This window comes from Prosopis cineraria, unplaced genomic scaffold, assembly GCF_029017545.1.
Source record: "Prosopis cineraria cultivar Desert tree isolate PC_DT_omini unplaced genomic scaffold, ASM2901754v1 PC1726, whole genome shotgun sequence".
Taxonomy (NCBI): Eukaryota; Viridiplantae; Streptophyta; class Magnoliopsida; order Fabales; family Fabaceae; genus Prosopis; species Prosopis cineraria.
Genome location: NW_026557051.1, coordinates 1 through 19,635, shown reverse-complemented (window position 1 = coordinate 19,635; position 19,635 = coordinate 1). Strand labels below are relative to the sequence as shown.

The 19,635-nt window shown below is 33.8% G+C and overlaps 1 protein-coding gene and 1 pseudogene across 1 annotated transcript; both read right to left on the bottom strand.

The window, feature by feature from the left end:
- Window positions 1-197: 197 nt before the first annotated feature.
- LOC129300736 (potassium transporter 4-like) lies at window positions 198-12,047 on the bottom strand (annotated as a pseudogene).
- A 1,547-nt stretch (window positions 12,048-13,594) lies between these two features.
- Window positions 13,595-19,266, bottom strand: LOC129300734 (potassium transporter 4-like). Its single transcript, XM_054939318.1, has 9 exons — window positions 19,106-19,266; window positions 17,639-17,879; window positions 17,258-17,503; window positions 16,767-16,817; window positions 16,382-16,642; window positions 16,167-16,219; window positions 15,874-15,988; window positions 15,523-15,777; window positions 13,595-15,057 (listed from the first exon to the last, which is right to left on the bottom strand). Exons 1-9 carry the CDS (start codon window positions 19,148-19,150, stop codon window positions 13,973-13,975), a joined length of 2,352 nt encoding a protein of 783 aa, XP_054795293.1. The 5' UTR covers window positions 19,151-19,266; the 3' UTR covers window positions 13,595-13,972.
- Window positions 19,267-19,635: the final 369 nt, after the last annotated feature.

Genomic DNA, 19,635 nt, shown 5'->3' with positions numbered 1-19,635 from the left:
GAAGACACTAATTTTGGATTTATTCAATAAGTATCATTATGGAAATACCACATCCTCCCGTAGATGGTTTTGATATCCACTTTAGGGCAACTTTGAATGAAGAAATGGAGCACACATGCTTAACCCCTCTCTCTCCTGACAACAACGTGTTAGAGAGCCTATAGCCTTACCTGTAAGCAAGCGACAAAATTTCAAATCTACACATAACAAATCATCCCAACTTCCACATGACTGATATGAGGAATGTTAAGGGCAACCACTGAATCCCTATAATTCTGCGTAGAAATGAATAGCCAATATCAACCACTAGTTTTTTCAAGGATGGTGACAACCTCCTTGCTTTCACATTTGTATGTCTCATTATATATATAACCCCACATCCCTTTGCTTCTATCAAATCCGAAAGTTCCTCCCTCATTGTAGAATCCATATCAATGTTATGTAGCATCTGAAACTTCACTTGGCTCCCGATAAATTTCAAGCTTTAATCCTCAATAATAGACTGTAAAATATGCTAGCTTAACAATCCTCCCAATAATAGGCTTGAACTTGATTGTGAGGAAATGCAACATGAACAAATTAATCCTGAATTCCTATCATTTATGAATTGTGATGCCATTGCTTTTGTTGTAACACACTAAATTTTTTTTTAAAAAATAATTTAACTCAACCATAGTTGGGTTATGTAACAGCCCTCCTGGGTCACCACTGCCTCTCCAGGGTCTTTTCCCAGGCGCTGGACAACACACATGTCACCACATGATTGCCGGCTTTCCCACTGGTGGTACAGTGGTTATTCCTCACCCCACCCTCATGGGGGTCTTTTGGAACCTCCCCAAACTCGAACCTCCAACCTCTACCACCTTAACGAAGTTGAGACGAAGTCTGGTACCATTGAGTCAACTTGACCATTTTTTTTTCACAGGAAAAGAATTGAAGAAACGAAAGGAAACGGGTGAGTTTTTATAAAAATTCAGAGGGTCCCACATTTTTTTATTATTTCTTCTTTCCTCTCTCTCCCCCTTTTTTTTATTATTATTATATATACGTAATAATTGTAGCACGCGGCGCCGAAAGCAAACTCATTCTTCTTCTTCTTCTTCCCTTTTTTTTTATTCACACCTTTTCTCTTTTTTTTATAATAATAATAATTTAATAATATTTTTAATTAATTAATTAATAATAATTTTTTTAAAAAAAATTTTTAATTTAGAATTATATCCTAAGTTATATTTAATAATTATTTTCTACTAATTTGCTTACCTCTAAATATTTTTTAAAATTTTTATTAATCAAAATTAACTATTAAAATTTAAATTGGGATGTTACATTTGTCATGATAAACTCTACAATGCTCTATATGAGCAGGGTCTCGAATTCTCCATCGTTGGTTTAAATGTCCTTGTATTGATATCTAACTGTGCACCTATACATACAATATGGTTTAGGGCAGATTCGCATAATAAGCACTCTTTGGGAGGGACATATAAAATAGGAACTGATTTCGTATAAATAAAAACCAACACCTGATGAAATGCAGGAAGGTTGGTGATGAGGCGAGAGAATATTGCCAAGACTCCTATTATTAGTTATGAGTAGATGATACCTCTTTTTGGGACACGAACAATTCCAAGCGTGGGGCCTAAACCTATTACCTATCTCAATGAATGTTTTTTTTTCATATCAAAATTGTACTTTTGAATAGTGCCATAATACCAAGTATACATAATAAGCAAAAAGAAGTAAGATAGGCCAAGAGGAACCCACCCTCCTTGTGGAACTTTCATGAGCACGCGCGGTTGATAGGTATAGACCCTTAATCACCTAAAAGAACAAAAGAAATACTACATCAAGCATGATATTTTTGTTCCAGATGAAAACAATAACAAATGCCATCAAAAACATAGTCACAAATGTTCTATCACAAAAGCAAGTCCTGGTCACCCAATACCAAAAAAGAATCAATTAGAAAAATAAAACACACATGCCATTTAAGTATTTAGTCAAAGAAACACATGCTCTTGACATTTTCCAAGCTCTCCAATATTATCCTATGAAATAGGCTAATATGACAGCCCCAGAGAAAAACTAGCCAAAATTCAACCAATTGTTGGGTAGAAAGCAAAGCATACCAAAATTGAAACACGAGGAAACAACAATAATCACATGAATATTAAAGGGCTTGATATTAAATCACTAGTTTACTTTTTATGGGAGTTATACTAAATGATAAAAGTGAAACACATCAATTGCAATTAAAGGAGTAAAAGGAAAAGGTGATATATGTTTATATCTTCATGTGTGTGTTGTCCGGGTTACAAGTAAGGAAAGAAAAAACTCTCCAGCTAAGAATAATTACCATAAGCATTTCCAATTAAAGTTATTTCCTGAAATCCAATAGTTGAAGTAAGAGTCAAGATCATTAGGATCTAGTTTGCTTCTGGGATGTAAATTTTTTCATATATACGTTTTGAGGTGTGCACAACTTTGACATATGGAAAGCAACTAAATGCATGGCACTATTTGATGATAGAGAAGGTGGCAGTTATAACAACCTGACTCCCAACAACTATTATAAAGGTTCCAATAATAAATACAGGCTAAAATACAAGTTTTGTAGGACCAATAAACATAAAGGAGCTTAAAATAACATAATATTAGTTTAACAAATCATAGCAAACAATATCGTTTAGTATGATAGTCTAATTAGCTATGAGTCATAAAAGTTTTTAGTAATACAATGGAGGTTTTTGGACCAAAATGTTGCTGGGCCTATGTACTGTACTACTAAACAAGGGTGCATCATAACAATAAATACAAGCTGCACAAAACATTGAATGATTGCAAGGTTATAGAGATAAATTGTCGCATATTCTTCAGACAATTCTAATAATCATTATCAAGTTATACCAACAAAATTATTGAAAGCTGTATTATTCATAAAGTAGCTAAGAATACAACCTGCAATCTTAAGTGTCATGCAATCTAGGGCCAAACTATCTAATATAGATATTACATATTGCAGAATTTGCTCATCATTTCAATAAATTGATCAACAAATTCCAAATAAATTTCATTTTACATAAACAAAAGTAAAAAAGTGTGCTTACCCTAATTGAAAAGGCAGTAAAGTGATCAAGATCTGCGAGCATAGCTTCAAACCCTAGTGATACACAATATGCTCAGCAATCAGGAGGGTTTGTGTTCAAATATTCTCTCAAGAGTTTTGTAAACAAAAAGTCAATTAAGGTTATTAAATATTAACTAAAACTTAAGCCATAACATCTGTGCATAAAGTAGCACATAAAAGGGAATGCTATGTAGGCATGATCAAGTCTAACATACTAGCACTGTAAAGGAGAATCCTTTCAAGAGAATTCCAACCATCGAAACTAGTCTTTGAAAGAATTTGAATATGTAATTTAGGGATATCGCGCACACTATTTTTAGATTCCATAATATTGTATTATACAGCCCAACAGAAAAAAAAAAATAGATGCAAGCCAGATTATTAGCAATAGGGCAAACATAAATTCTACTTTGTTGGTGCCATAATGTTAAAGAGCAAAAAGACCAACTAATATGATGCACGCAAGTAATACAAGTTCTCTTGCAAACAACATAAAACTTCTTAGAAAAAAAATCAACTTTCTAACTGATAGGATTAGATCATCAAATCTTAGAATGTCCAACAAGGGAGACCAAATAAAGAAAATAAATAACCTTGCATTAATGTTTTATGTACAACTTGCAATCTTGATATTGACGCTAAAACTACAGTCAAGGATAAGGTATAGTCAACTTACTAGATAATCTCATGGAAAGAGATAACCCTTTGATGTTATATGTATTTGATTTAGTAAAATAGCAATTCGATAAACCAAAAGTTGTATTTTGAGCTAGTAGAGGATGTTTTACTAGCAAGAAATGTACACAACAAAATGCTTTCAAGGATATTAGCCATTTGGTGTAACACCCTCAAATTTACAAACCAATTTTTCGCAAGTTATTAATTCAAGAAATCATTTTTTTTTTTCATTGAACCCTTATCATACCCTTATCATGGTAGAAAATTTCTACCATGATACATCCAAGACAATATACCACAGGTCTTAAAATATCTCAAAAAGCAATTAGAACCATGAGGGACAGACATGATCCTCATAGCATGTTATTTAAATTAGGTCATGAATCAAAAGGGACAGACATAATCCTCTTGGACATATAAATGCATTTAATAAAAAGGATTAGAGTTTACATGCTCCATAGACAAGATATGTCCTAAGTTGGCACAAGATACATTGTATAATCCAAAATAAGAGGCAACGTAAAAGATGGTGTCTCATACACCATAATTACACCTCTGGTGCTTTCTCGGCCGGATTCGCTCCTGTAAAAATATTAACCACGGGGAATGAGACTTAAAAGTCTCAGTAACCAAAAATTAATATGTAATGATGCATACGGATGTAACTAATCATGCGATTGCTAAGTGGGCACACAAAACATTTAACCGAACAATATTTTCAAACAAACCGAACAAGTATTTAATTGCATGACTGCACCTTATATCCTCCTTTCACCATGCTCGGACGCCAAATCACCCGGCCAAAGGTGAGTTGGACCAAGCGACACGCCACTCATTGGGTCCAATGAGGGCTTACCACGTGGTAATAATTAACCGAACAGAAATTCCCATTAACACCATACATTAAAATACCCTGACAAGTCATGCATCATTCAAATATCCAAACAGGAATATATCCGAACAATAATATCTCATCATGATAAACAAAAATAAATTTTTAACCCACTTGGCAATAATTTCAAACAAGTATATACAGTATTTATTTTCAATAATTCATAATTTTTCCAAACAACAAAACAACACATAACCATTCACAAACACACTCATCACAACACATTAATAATGGTTACCTTGTGTCTTGAATAACAAGTTCCCCTTCACAACTCCTTTTTCACCACTATCTTTGTCAATATAATCTACATAATTATTTCACAATACTATATATTAATTTTACATTAAAATAAATAACTCTAATTTAAAGAGTTAGAAAGTCTTAAATCTATAGTCCATATTAACACTAATTTAAGATTTATGCCTTATTTAACTTCCCAAATTCTTTTCTAAAATTCTCGTACCCTAATGAACTATTTTTTTTTTATCCTCAATTCACTTCTAGTATCGCAATTTCATCCTTCTACATTCTAAAAATTCATCTAAAAATAAATTAAAAATTTTAGAATTATCCTGAAGCCTCAAATCACCTTTCTATAACCTCAAAAATACCTATTCATACTTAAATAAATATTTAATAATCATAGATTTATCCCTACATCTCAGATTCCACATAAATTCAACCATATAGATCTAGATTTTAACTCAAAAATTCTTAAACATGAGTTTCAACCTTAAGAAAATATTCTATAATATTTACTATATCCCTAAAAATTTTAACCTATATTTTTAATCCATCATATCATCAGATTAACTATCCTATAGAAAAATCCTAATCAAAATATTTACTCTATCCTACAAAATAATCATATCACTAGAAAGCTAATATTATTTAGAAAATAACTATAAAATTAATTTTGTAATTAAATAAATTTTTAAATGCTAATCTAAACAGGAAAGTTAGAACATACCTGAAGAAAAAGAAAAAAGAAAATAATCCCCCCTTGCGAGAAAACGCCGAGCAACGTGAGAGGAAGAGAGAAAAATAATATAAAAATGGGATTGTGAGTCCCAAAATTATATTAAAAAAAAACTATAGGTTTGAATTTAATTATTCAAACCTTTGGGCCCAAAGTTGCAATTTTCTCTAAATTGCATCTTAGCCTCTCATGCTTCCTAATGCACACCCCCTCCTTTTTATACATGAAGGCACCTCTTCTCTTCCCTCATCTAACCAATGTGGGACTTAGAAACAACAACCTTCCACCCCCCCTTTTTTTTGTTCCTTCTACCTTCTCTTTTTTTTTTTAACACACACATAAAAAAAATTATTTATGTATTATATCTTAACTAAATATTGCTTATGTGATTTTAAATTTAAATTTTTAAATTCATAATTAAATACCTAATCATAATATTATTTCTAAATAACCTCAAATAATATAAATTCCTATTATTATCATTTTTTTTCTCAAAACCTAAATTCCACAATTTCTTTATTATATAAAAATCAGGATGTTACATTTGGTCTATAGTGATTATTACTTCAATCAATTTTAGGATAAAATAGGAAGGTTTCCTTGTCACCTAGTAATGCATATTAGTAGCTAACCGTTTCACATTAGATCCTAATCTAAAAAACATGATGCGATCCATCTTTTCCCCTATTACAATATTATTAAGCTTGCTCTCAACAATATTGCTTAATAGATGCTATATAACATTTACAGATTCTTCTCAAGTAATTAAGGTAAAAGTATTCCACGCAAATTGGTGATTACAGATAATACCTAAGATTACAACAACATGTAACAAATAAATAAATGAAGAAAAAAAATTTTTAGTTGGGGGATTAGTTAATTAGGTTCTATTATAATAAAGGGATGAAGAAAGCCTATATAAGGGATCTTGAGTGTGAGTCAGATGTTATGCTTAACGTGGAAAAACCCAGAAATATATTCACTTCTCTCTCTGCCTCTATTTCCTTTTTCTCTCTTGTATCTTGTCCCTCATCTTTCTTTCCTATTTCTCCTTTGTTTTATTATATTTCTCTCTTATTCTTCCCTCTTCATCTCCTTCTACCATATCAGAGTTATCCAAAGCCTATCTTTCCTCACCTTTATATGCCAGAAACGTGTTCCTAAGTTGCGTTCAAGAAGATGACAGATCGAAATGATGCAAGACTTTATACATTAAAGAATCAATTCTAAGCCCTCACTACCTGAATAGCTCAACTTGATTGACAGCCTAATGAATCCCATAATGGTGGAGGGTCATCTTCCAAGGATGGAGGTGGCATCCATTAACCTATACTAGAATCTCCAAGATTCCAGTAAGATGACGTTCTTAGGTAGCTTTTAAAGTTTTAGTGAAACACTAGATTCTTGGGAAGTTATCGTGGCAAGAATTCACTTAGACAAGGAGGTATTCCAATGGCACCAATCTTCTATGCAGATAAAGAAGGGTAAACAACTTTCTTGGGAAGTCTATGTAGAAGCCTTAAAGAGGTATGTAGCAGGACTAGACGAGGACCTTGTTGCTGAAGATTGTATCTTGAAGCCTCAATCATTGCTTAGAGCATCGCACAAGTGCATGATTTCAATCTTCAAAGAGCGAGAGACACACAAAAAGTCCAAAAGGCAACAAGTCTTGATTTTCATGATGGGTTTTAGAATACTTTATTGGGCTCAGACAAGTGGACAGGACTGCAAAACACATCTAGTGGTGGTGGGCCTTAACATGTTGAGGAGAAAAAGTCCTTTCCCTTGAAATTCATTCTTTTTATTTGAAAACCGATCCTAATTCCTCTATTTCTTCAAGTGTATAGGCCTCTTCTTAAAAAAAACTAACTCAAAAATCACAAAAAAGTTAAACCCAAAAAAAGCAGTAGAGCACAGAGATTGAAAGATTTGTTTTTTCTATCCTCAAAAATTCTACAAACATAGGTATCATTTCAATTCATGTGCTTGGACAATTTTTCAAGCTAAAAAGTCAAAGCCATAATTGTCATATTTGTGACATTTTTAAAAGCAAAAGCTATGTCATTTTTGTAACATCCCAATTTAAATTTTAATAGTTAATTTGGGTTAATAGAAATTAAAAAAATAATATTTAGAGGTAAGAAAATTAGTAAGAGATGATTATTAAATCTAACTTAGGATATAATTCTAAAAAAAAATAAAAAAAAATAAAAAAATAATAATTAAAAAAAATAAAAAATATTATTAAATTATTATTATAACAAAAAAAAGGGAAAACGTATTAAAAAAAAGGGGAAAGAAGAAGAAGAACAAATTGCTTTCGGCGCCGCGTCATGATTACATAAAATAATAAAAAAAGGGGAGAGAGAGGAAAGAAGAAATAATATAAAAAAAGATGTAGGACCCATTGAATTTTTATATAACTCACCCGTTTCCTTTCATTTCTTCAATTCTTTTCCTGCGCGCGAGCTGAGGCGGAGAGAAGCGAGTTGCAGGTGCGAAATATCTAAATTTTTAAGGTAAGAGTTTTTAATAGGATATTTAGGGTGTGATTTTAAGCTTTTCAAGACTAAGTAAGTGTTCTAAAAATTTTTCTTAGTCATCCTTCTTCTTTGGTTTCTGAGTTTGTAGTGGTAGAAAATTTAAGATCTGGAAGAGGGATGAATTTATGTTAAATAAATATGATTTTTGAGGTTGTCAGTAATATAATAAATGTTCTAGAGTATAAATTTATTGATGATCTTTGAATCTGTGGCTTATGGATCAAATTCTAAACTAGATCTAAAAATATATATTGATTTATTGAGGTTTAGATGATTATTTGGGATGAGAAATGAATTATTATGGTTATAGGATTATGATTCTAAGCTAGAGACTCAATTTTTAATTTTTGGGTATTTTAGGTACGAATTTATGAAATAAAAAGAAAATTTTGATAATAGAAATTAGTTTAGAAGTTGATTTTTAGATTATTAATGTTTATTGATAATTAAAAGAGGAGTTAAAAATTTTACTTAATAGTATTAACTATAGATTTGTATTAAGATTGAGATTAGAAATTGTTATATTTTTAATTCTATTATTAGAATTATTTTATTAGTTTCAAAAATTAAAACTAATATTTATAAATAATATGTTATTTGTAGATTGTATTACTGGTGAAGATTGTGGTGAGAGAGAAATTTTAAGGAATAATTTATTGAAAAAGCCACAAGATAACCATGCTTTTAATTTGTGATTAGTGTTACTTCATGTTAATTGGGTGATTATTGAGAAAATTATGAATTTTGTAATATTGTATAATTGTGCAATATTATTATGAATTTGTTTAATTATTGTGGGAGGTGTTGGGAGACTTGCTATTATTGTTGTACTTATGTGCCACGTGGTACGCCCCTATTGGAGCTCAATAGGTGGCTTGTAAGGGCTCGAGCTAATCTACCTTTGGCCGGGTAATTTAGCACCGAGTGAGAGCTACGGCTCGAGGTTAATTGAGGGATATAAGGATGGTTGTTTGTGTGTATTGTAATATTTCTTATATTTGTTGGAAGTATATTATTTTTAATTCTTACTTAGTAAGCACACACTTAACTGTTTGTATACACTATCATAAATTGGCTTTGGTTACTGGGACTTTTGAGTCTCATTATGTGGTTAACAATTTTCAGGAGAAGAGCCACGAGTGACACGTGGAGGAGTCCCAGAGGTTTAGTGGTATAGATCCACTATCTCTTTTGGGTATTTAATTATGATTTATAATGTGTTATATTGCCAATATTAGGGCTTTTGTTTATTGTTAATTATATAAATATATAAATGTAATCATGCCTTTCAAACTATTTTTATTTTTGGTACAATTTGGATGACTGTAATTTTAATATTTGGTTTACTTTGGATTGATTAAATTGGCATGATTATAAGGCCAAATAACTGGCTTGTATTGAAAATTGACTAAATTGCTTATTTTACTTGTTGGGAGTATAAGGATGGACAAATATGATTTAGCCTAATGGCATGTGGGAGGTAAAAATTTATCTGAAATGCTATAGTGTGTGAGTTGAAACCAATTATAAAATATTTTTATATTAAAATTATTGATATAAAAATGTGTTGGGTGGCTGTAACCCAACTATGGTTGAGTTAAATTATTTTTTTTAAAAAAATTTTGGTGTGTTACAATTTTCCTTTAATAAACTTAAAGGAGATTCAAAATTTGGTTACTTATCTTAGGTTGTACAAGGTAATGGGGATGGTAGAGGAAGTATTAAATAAAAGGGTTAAATGGAAGCAAGGCAAAATTATCAAAATAATATTGGTTTGGTAGAGAAGCTTGTGGGTGAAGATACTACTTAGTTGTTTCAATATAATTTTCAAATTTTTTTCTTGTTGACCCTTAAGGACAAGGGCATTTGGGGAGGGAAATATTGATATGTAAAGAATAAATAACTTAGTTAGCTGGGGGATTAGTTAGTTAGGTTTGGTTAGAATAAAGGGATGAAGAAGCTTATATAAAGGATCTAAGTGCAAGTCAGATGTTATACTTAATGTGAAAAAACTCAAAAATATATTCGGTTCTCTCTCAACTTTTGTTTCCTTTTTGTTTTTCTCTCTTCTCTCTTGTTACTTATCTTTCTTTTCTATTTCTCCTCTATGTTTATTCTGTTTCTCTCTTGTTCTTCCCTCTTCATCTCCTTCTACCATATCATACACCAAAATGACATTATGAGAAACTCATTTCAAAAACTTGATTGGCATCTCACCCAACATTGCTGGTGTTAGCACACCATCACCTATCATCATGCAAGTACCAAACGATACTACAATGAGCAAACCTCTCTGGATTTCCTATGATTGTCCAAAAGCTTCTTCCGTAGTGGAGAGGCATCAGCCTGTGATGAGGAATCACAAGATGGTTGTTGCTTATCACCTGCTTACTGATTGGGAAGTAAATTAAATTTAGCATGCCTGCAAAGGAGGGTGTAAAGAGCAAATGTCCCACCTGAAAATGGTGGAAACATAATCAAAGCGAATACTTGATAGTTTTTTTTTTTTCCTTCCATGAAAGCGATTTGTAAATTGTCATATCTCTCTGATGAATATTAGTCTAAGAATACCTTCTCCATTATCATTAGCATTCAACACGATGAACAAGGTTCTAAGAGAGGTTGACCCATGAAAACTGCAAAATGCCAAAATTTAAACAAGCACTATTCCATTGCATTGCTCATCTGCTGGAAAAGAAAAATGTTTGTTACACATTGTGCATAACAACCAGACACTAAGGAAAATTAAGTTTCAATAGTCATATATGTATCAGGTAGTGCATTTAGTCTGGAAGGTTAATGGGGAAATAATCGATCGGATTTACTCAATGATTAATGTATAGTGTATTTAATGAAAAGTAGAAGATGTATTAAAACATATCAACCTCATTCAGCAGAATACTACAGTAATTCGATAAGATATAGAAGGGTAGAGTCGTCTGGTGATTCCATATACTGAGTATTTTTAGCTTATTTATCACTAAAATATTTTCGTTGCTAACAAATTTCATTTTGAAAAGTTGAAGTGAGCTTTCAAATCGAAGCTTAAAAAAGAAAGAAACTACAACAAGAACCGGCATTTGCATGCATCAAGAATCGATCTTCAATAGAATGGAAACTAATAACATTATTATCTACCTTGTGTAGTGCAATATTAACAGCAACAAATCGAACATGAAGGTGTGACTATGAATGTCACGAATATATGACAACATTTCATATTGAAAACGTGCATCGGAAGAGATCAGTGCAGTAAGTGGATAACATAGAAAATCAACAAAAACAAAACAGGTTCGCTCAAAAGCAGTTCAATAAAGGAATTGCTTAATGAAGAGGAAATTAAAATAGGAAGGAATAACCTGGGGAGGAGCCCGGGAAGCCAAAACTTTAAGTTTCGACTCCATAAAGGCCTCGGCCAACCCAAAAGGTATTCTTATAAATTATTTATTGATAATTCCCTCATGTTACTGACTTGCTAACATAGATTACTTATTTTTGAAAGAAGCCCTGCAGATGACACTGTTTAGCAAACTGGCTAAATCTTTATTAATTTTTTCGTTAAAATGGTGCGTTTAGGAGATGAGATTCTCCTACTCATCTCAATGCTTAGCGCCGAAACCGAACCCCAGTATTTATCGGAGTCGTTGTGTCTCGCTTTGCATGCGTGAAGCTCGTGACCGAAGGCATCACAACCCAACATTCTCGTGTCTCTAAGCTTTCAGATCTCAAGTAATTGCTAAATGGCACCGAATCGATGCCATCATCTTCATGACTTGGTATACCACTCTTACCCCTTGAGAACCTCTTCTTATTTCCATGATTCATTACTCTCAGCAGTCAACACTTGTCAGATTTCAAGAACGGTACGCATAATAGCGGATCACGAAATTGAATTAAAATTTTTATTTGACCGTCAGTAATGTATATTACTCTATATCGATATTGATATTAACTATCAATCTATCATCAGAGGGGACATGATTCTCTAATCTCTCCTGTTGATATTCTTCCTGCTAATGAATGTAAAATGTGGTATTAAATGATATCTACAGGATCAATCATCACAAGTATTCTAATATTTAACAGTAAAATTTACACTCATCTGTTTTAAAATATATTCTCTTTATTAAAAAATGTAAGGTGTTTTTAATCACATTTTACCTTCAATAAAGTAAGTATCTATTTTTAAACTAACCTATTTTTTATATTTATTTCTATTAAACACCTTACAATAAATATAAAGTCATTAATCAATAAGGACACTTTTGAAAAAAAGACAATGACTATACCTCGAAAGATTAAAAATGCTTAACATTTTTGAACATTTAATTCCTTAAAAAATGACTTATATTTTTCAACGGAAGTAGTAAGTTTTTTATTTTTTTTTATTTTAAGCTTTTTAGAAATTTAAATAATATTTTTAATGTTTTTCTTATTATGTCATTTTATATTAATATTGTTTACTATTTTTTACCATTAAACGGAGGGCGGAGGCGGGGAGGCGCATACGAAAAAAAGACACGTGGTATTTCATCAATACATTTCATTTTTATTTTTCCTTTTTAAATAACGCCACAAAAAATGAGAGCAACCTGTAACACATACCCCCTTACTTTTTTTGTTTTAAACCCCCATAGATGATCCTAATCTCTCCAAAATGGAATTCGATGGTCGCCCCATTGAACTCGTACAAAAAAAAAAACGACAAACAAACAATTATCAAGATTAGTTTTTTCACAGACAAAAAGAAAAAAAATCAGCGACTGCATCTCCAAGCTAAAATAAAATAAAGAAACAAAAGAAAAGAATAATTTTTTTGCATCACTGTAATTAGTCTTTTATTACACCTTTTTACCGAATTAACGGCAGCAGAAAAGGTGTTTTTCCTCCTTGCCACAAACGTATTAATCCTATCCGTTCTTATCAGCTTGATTGTCAAGGGACCGGTCTTGGCCCCAACGTGACACAAAAACATCCGCTTTTTGGAGAACTCCCTTATTGATCGCATCATTTAATGCCCTTCCAAAATCATCAGTGCCGTAGTGAAAGGTCCAACTCACTTAAACGCTAACTCGTTCCTTTCACACCACGTTCAATCAAGACCACAGTTAGTGACAACTGCAATAGTTTATCCATCTTATCCTTTTCCGCCTCGATTAATTTGTTTCCCATTTAACAACTCGTGGGGAACCCGAAAGTGATCCCGTCATATCTTATTGTTAGCGAACGAGCATTGCATAAAAAAAATTATTAAAAAAAAAAAAGATGATCAGTAGATTCTCATCCTTGCTAGCGCATAGAATATACAGTGACAGAAAGATATTCGATGCTTTTGTGACTTGAATCTTATTGGCATGGTAACATTCTCGAGGTTGCCAAAACACTTTCCATATCACATAGATCGAATCATCTCCAACGCATAACGCAATGTCTTGCCATTAAATTACATTTTTCAGGTGGCCAGCTAGAATAATGACCAAAAAGCAATAACAAATAGACGGTCAAGCTTGGACTCATCCCGTTTAAAATAGATTTTCTATAAAGAGCTGCGCGCGGGGGCGCGGGCGCGCGCGCACACATTACTACGTACTTTACACACGAGAAGAACAGCAGAAAGCAAAGACAGACATGGCCGTAACAGCTACCCTATGTCACTCAAAATGCATATTCCCGCATGAGTGGGGAATAGCCACTTCTAACTGAGAGCTATCCGTACCTCCACCAATCAAATTGCAAAATTTCATCAACAACTAGACATGGTATATCATTCCAACTTCGATGAGACTAATGTGAGGAATGTTAAGGGCAACGGCTGGACCTCTGCAATTCTTCCGTAGAAATGAGTAGCCAATATCAATCGCAAGCTTTTTCAAGAATGAAGACGACTTTCTCGCCTTCACGTATGAGTGGCCCATAATATATGCAACCCCAGCCTCCTTTGCTTGAATCAGATCCAAGAGCTCTTCTCTCACGGCAGGATTCATTCCCGGATTGTTAGGCAGCTGAAATCGTACTCGGCGCTTCCTTGGTTGTGCATTATCATCTTCATAGATGGATTGCAAGCTTCTCAGGGTAATTGATTTGCTGCTAGGGATGGAGTCGTCGACACTAACATCCTCATGCTCAGACACTATCAATGTCGAAGTTGATTCTAAGCTTCTGGTACTTATCACAGCCATCCTCCCGTCAAGTGAAGAACTTTCAGGGCTTGAGAATTGTGGTTCAACTGCTTCCATCTGGATAAACTCAACTAGACTCGGTATGAGCTGATTCTCAAAGTCATCATCTCTTTGAATGTCCTTATACCCATATCTAACAATGCACCTATACATACGATAGGGCCTCGGGCAAACTCGCCCAACAAGGAATCGTTCTTCAGGTGAGACATATGGAACAGGAACCGATTTTACACAAACAAAAACCAGCACCTTGTGAAATGCAGGGAGGTTTGTTACAAAGTGGGAAAATATTGCAGGTACTCCTGTTGCCAGTTCTGAGTAAATGAGTCCAATCCCTGGGACGCGGACAATGCCAAGGCTAGGACCTAATCCCAATAACCATTTTAACGAAACTTTATTGTGGAGATCAAAGCTATACTTTCTACGAGTACCATAATGCCATACATACATGACAACCATGAAGATGCACGATAGGACCAGAGGAACCCATCCTCCCTGAGGCACCTTTGTGAACGCTGCTGATAGATATGTAGCCTCTATTACCCAAAAAAATAAAAGAAATATGGTAGCAAGTAGAACACTTTTTTGCCAGACGAAGATGATGACAAGAGCCATCAGAAATGTTGTCACAAACATAACTGTCATGCAAGCAAGTCCTGTGAACCAAATACCCAATAAGAACGAACAATGGTAAGATATATAAGTTAAATTTACCATAAATAGTAGCACAAGCATCATGTTAAATACATACTAAAACAAACTAGAAGATACCTGGCATAGTCTGATATTACAATGTGCAGTATTCTATTTTGAACTCTGTTTTTCTCTCTCCTGACTTTACTTTGACACTCAAGTCCTCAGGTCTCAAGTTAGTAATAATGCAGTTTAAGAATCTATTTTGTCCTTTGATCCTACTCAATTATCAAGCCACCACACAATTTAGGAAGTCAACAGAATCGTACAACACCAAATTGGCTCTAAGTGTAACATCCCCAATGCTAAGAGCATAGAATATGACTAGCCATCAAAAAGAAAAATAAAAGACAGAATAAATGATCTTCTATAAATGCATGGTTCAGCGGAGAGCAAATGAGGGAGATACTATTAAAGGAATTATTTACCATAAGCATTTCCAATTAAGGTTGTGTCCTGAAAACCAATGGTAATAGCAAGAGTCAGGATCATAAGTATCCAGTTAATTTCTGGGATGTAGATCTGTCCATATATATGTTTTGATGTGTGTACAACTTTGACTCGAGGAAAGCAACCAAGTGCATGACACTGCTTGATGATGGAGAAAGTGGCAGTGATAACAGCTTGACTTCCGACAATGGCAGAGAGGGCAGCAATAACAAAGACAGGCCAATACACAGGTCCTGTGGGGCATATAAAATTGTCAAATAATTGAAATAATTTGCAATAATTCAGTTGCGACAGAGGTATCAGCAATTCAGAGATTCAGATTAACTAACCAGGTATTGAGTCATAAAAACTGTTATGAATAGAGTTGAGGTTTTTAGACAAAAATGCAGCTTGGCCCATGTATTGTACTACCAAACAAGGGTATACAACAAAAGCAAATGCAAGCTGCACAAGAAAGGAAAAGGCTAATAAATTTCTCATCTTCAGATAGGCATTGCATGCTAATAACCAGCGCAGTAAAGATAAAATAATGTAGATACTTCAAATTTTTCACATTTAATGAAAAGACAAGGAGCATATCTCACAATTCAAAACATAAAATTAAGTCAAGCTACAAGCTCACCCTTATTGACAAAGCAGTGAAATGACCAAGATCTGCAAACATAGCTTCAGTTCCTGTGAGAAAGGTAAGCTAGTAGTGAACTTCAGGTCTTTGTGCTTATATCTCAGCTTCTAGTGAGTCAAAGCACATTCATGAAGTAGAAATGGAAACATAATGTCCCAATAAATTTATGATGCATGAAAAATGAATGTCATAAAGATCCAGGTTTGACAAACCAGTTATACAGAGAAGAATCCCTCCAAGAGAAATCCAGCCTTCTTTACCAGTCTTGATGAAGAACTTGAAGATATAGTGAGGAGATAAAGCTCGAACTATCTTTGGATTCCAATATATTGTATTATAAAGCCCAACAGAAAAAATTGAAACAAGCCAGATTATAACAATTGGTGCAAACATAAATGCTACTTTATGGGTGCCAAAATGCTGGAGAGCAAACAGGGCAACCAAGATGAAACAAGCAACCAAGACAAGTACACCTGCAAATAAAACGGAATTTCCATGGTAAGCCAATTTTTATTTCCTTAAAATTGGCAAAGCAATGACAGGAATTGTGACATCTTCAACCAAAGATGACAAATAAATGAATAAGAACTAACTCACCGTCAGTGATTTTTTTTCCAGTTGCTCTTATTCCTGATACAGATGATAGAACTGAAAGGCAAGGGTGGGCGACTGTGTTAATTTCTTATTATACACCGGACGATCCACATATAAAATGTCAAACCATCACTAATTCGGTAAAACAATAATAAATATTAAACTGAAGCTGTTATCTCCTTTCAAGCTATTAAGGAAATTGTACAAGCACGGTGGTATTAGTACATTTGGATAAAATTCTAAGACAAGAAAGCTGAGTTGCCCCTGAAAGGCCCTTTGGTCTCAAGTAATATTTAATTTTAGCAGCAAAATTTAGAATATAAAAATAGGGAATGTGGATGCCATTGGCTAGTCAGGACTTGAAAGTTCACACAAATATATCCCTCTTCTTTTCTTTTACATTTTTATCCTTTGAGGACTAGGGGTGCAGTAAAATGGCATGTAAGAAGTTCCAGGCACCGCCAAATTTCTATAGACTTAACATATAAACTTACCTGAAATTGCAGGAGTGAAAACACCATCACCTATGACCATGCAAGCACCAAACAATACCACAACTAATAGTGCTGTTCTTAACCGTTTATGCCTCTCCAGAAACCTCTTTAGTGGGGAAGAGGTTGCAGCCTGTGAGGAGGGACCATATTTATAGGATGACAACTCCTCATCAGCTGCTTGCTGGTTAGGAAGTAAATTAAACTTGGCATGCCTACAAAGCAGTGAATAGAGAGCAAATGTCCCACCTAACAATTGTTGAATTATAATCAGAGCATAAACTTTATAGCCTGTTACTACCCAAAAAAGAATTGAAGAAAAAATGAAAAAATGGATGTTATATGAATGCAGTAACCTATACAGATAATTTCATCGCAAAATACCTTCACCATTATCATCAGCGCCTAACAAGATGAAAACATATTTAAGCAGGGGTATGAATGTCAGGGTCCAAAAAATCAACGAAAACGTGCCAAAGATGGTCTCTTCATCATAGTGCTTCAGCAACTTCCCTTCAAATGTGCTTGTAAAAACATAGAGAGGCGATGTACTTAAGTCTCCGTAAACCACACCAAAGCTTTGATATGCCAATATTAAATTCCTAGAGAGGTTTGCCCATGACATCTGCAAAGCATCAGAAAATAAGAAAACCATTAGGTTTTTTATGATTCAAACAATTACATATTTGAAAAAGGAAACAGTGCCGTATCAGCGGCCACGCATCAAAATATTATTTTTTTAAAATTATATATCGAGAAGCATCTTAATGGGTAGAAAACTTATTAGAATAACTTCCTTAAAAAATCACATCAATTGTTAATAGCTAACATGTTGAACTTGAACAAAAGAAAAAAAGTCAAAAAATATCTACTTTCACGTAAAATACAACAAATAGTAGCAATTGATCAAAAGGTTGATTATTGATCTCAATAAATTATAGATTATAATTACGGGCGATTCCTCTAACTACCACCAAACACAAGAAACGTGCAAAGTTTCCATTTCTGAGGAGACTGGTATAAAACGATGGTGAATTATTGAAACCCCGTCGCCTCCATCAAGCTCAAGGAAACAACGAAATACTCATCTACTCCTGAGAAAATCATGATGTTTTTGTCAAATGTAAAAACTTCGTTGGCCGCTACGGCCTACCCATTCTAGACTATTTTCAAGGAAAGAGACACCTAACTGACTTAGAATTAATTAATATTCAGCCGAAATATCAACTTTCTCGTTTAAATCAAAGAGAACAATGAATAAACTAGAAACGATGAGAAGTGAATGATAGGATACCGTAACTGAGAAAAAATAATTGGCTCACTCTAGCGTGTTCCTATCGAAATTGGATCGCTCAATTTCCACGGCAAACGAATATATTAAGATTTTATGATAAGGCAAATGGAATCATCAAATATATTTGTGCGATATGCTTCTCTAGTAAAATTTAGAGATTGAATCAAATATAATACGCATATGAAAGAGTAGTCCACACCGGAATTTAAACAAGAACACGGAAACCAACACAAAGCAAGGCAAGTAATAAAGAATTCGGCAACACTTCCACTGACCCAAGTCAAAGAACTTCAGGAAACAGAAAAAAGAAACTTAGCTCACAACGAATTAACCATGGCCATCAAGAGCAAGCAGAAGCAAGTGCCGAGGAAGACTCGCAAAATTTAAATTCAAACCATTGCATTAGCACAGTACAGAAAGGCAAGTGAAATCAAAACGTGGAATGAAAGAACAGAAAACGAAATTCAGAAGCAAATTGATCATACAAAACACTTTGACACTCGTATTAATTTCAATTTCAAAACAATGGCAGAGCAAAAATAAATGAAAGTGCTAACCAGAGAACGACTCCGATTAGCAGTAAGTCCAGATTCCATTTCCATGAGGGGCGCAGCCAAGCTTGAATGAAGCCGAGTCACTCTTGGGTGCGTGCTGAAAGCCACTCAACTGAACCAATCCGATAATCTCTCACATCTCAGTGCGTTCGAGTTCCAATTAAATGCGAAATGCCACTATATATGAAACAGTGAAACTTCCCATCTCCATCTCCCGCACTAGAAGCACGTGCTAACCTCACGCAGGTGATGTGCGCGTGATTTTATCACCTGCGCTATAGGACCCCAAAGTAGGAGGAGGAATGAGTGGAGTGCAAACATTGCCCACTGGAAGGGGGTAGGAGACGATTTTGAACTCATAATAGTCCAATCTATCTAATATCATCATTATCATTAACATGGATAACACAATTTTGGCCAGCCATAAATAATACACAATTTATTTGTAATCACTAATTTTTATTTTTTATATGCATATGATATATATCAGGTCGAATAAAAAATTGTGCTTTTTTTTTAAAAAATACAAAGAA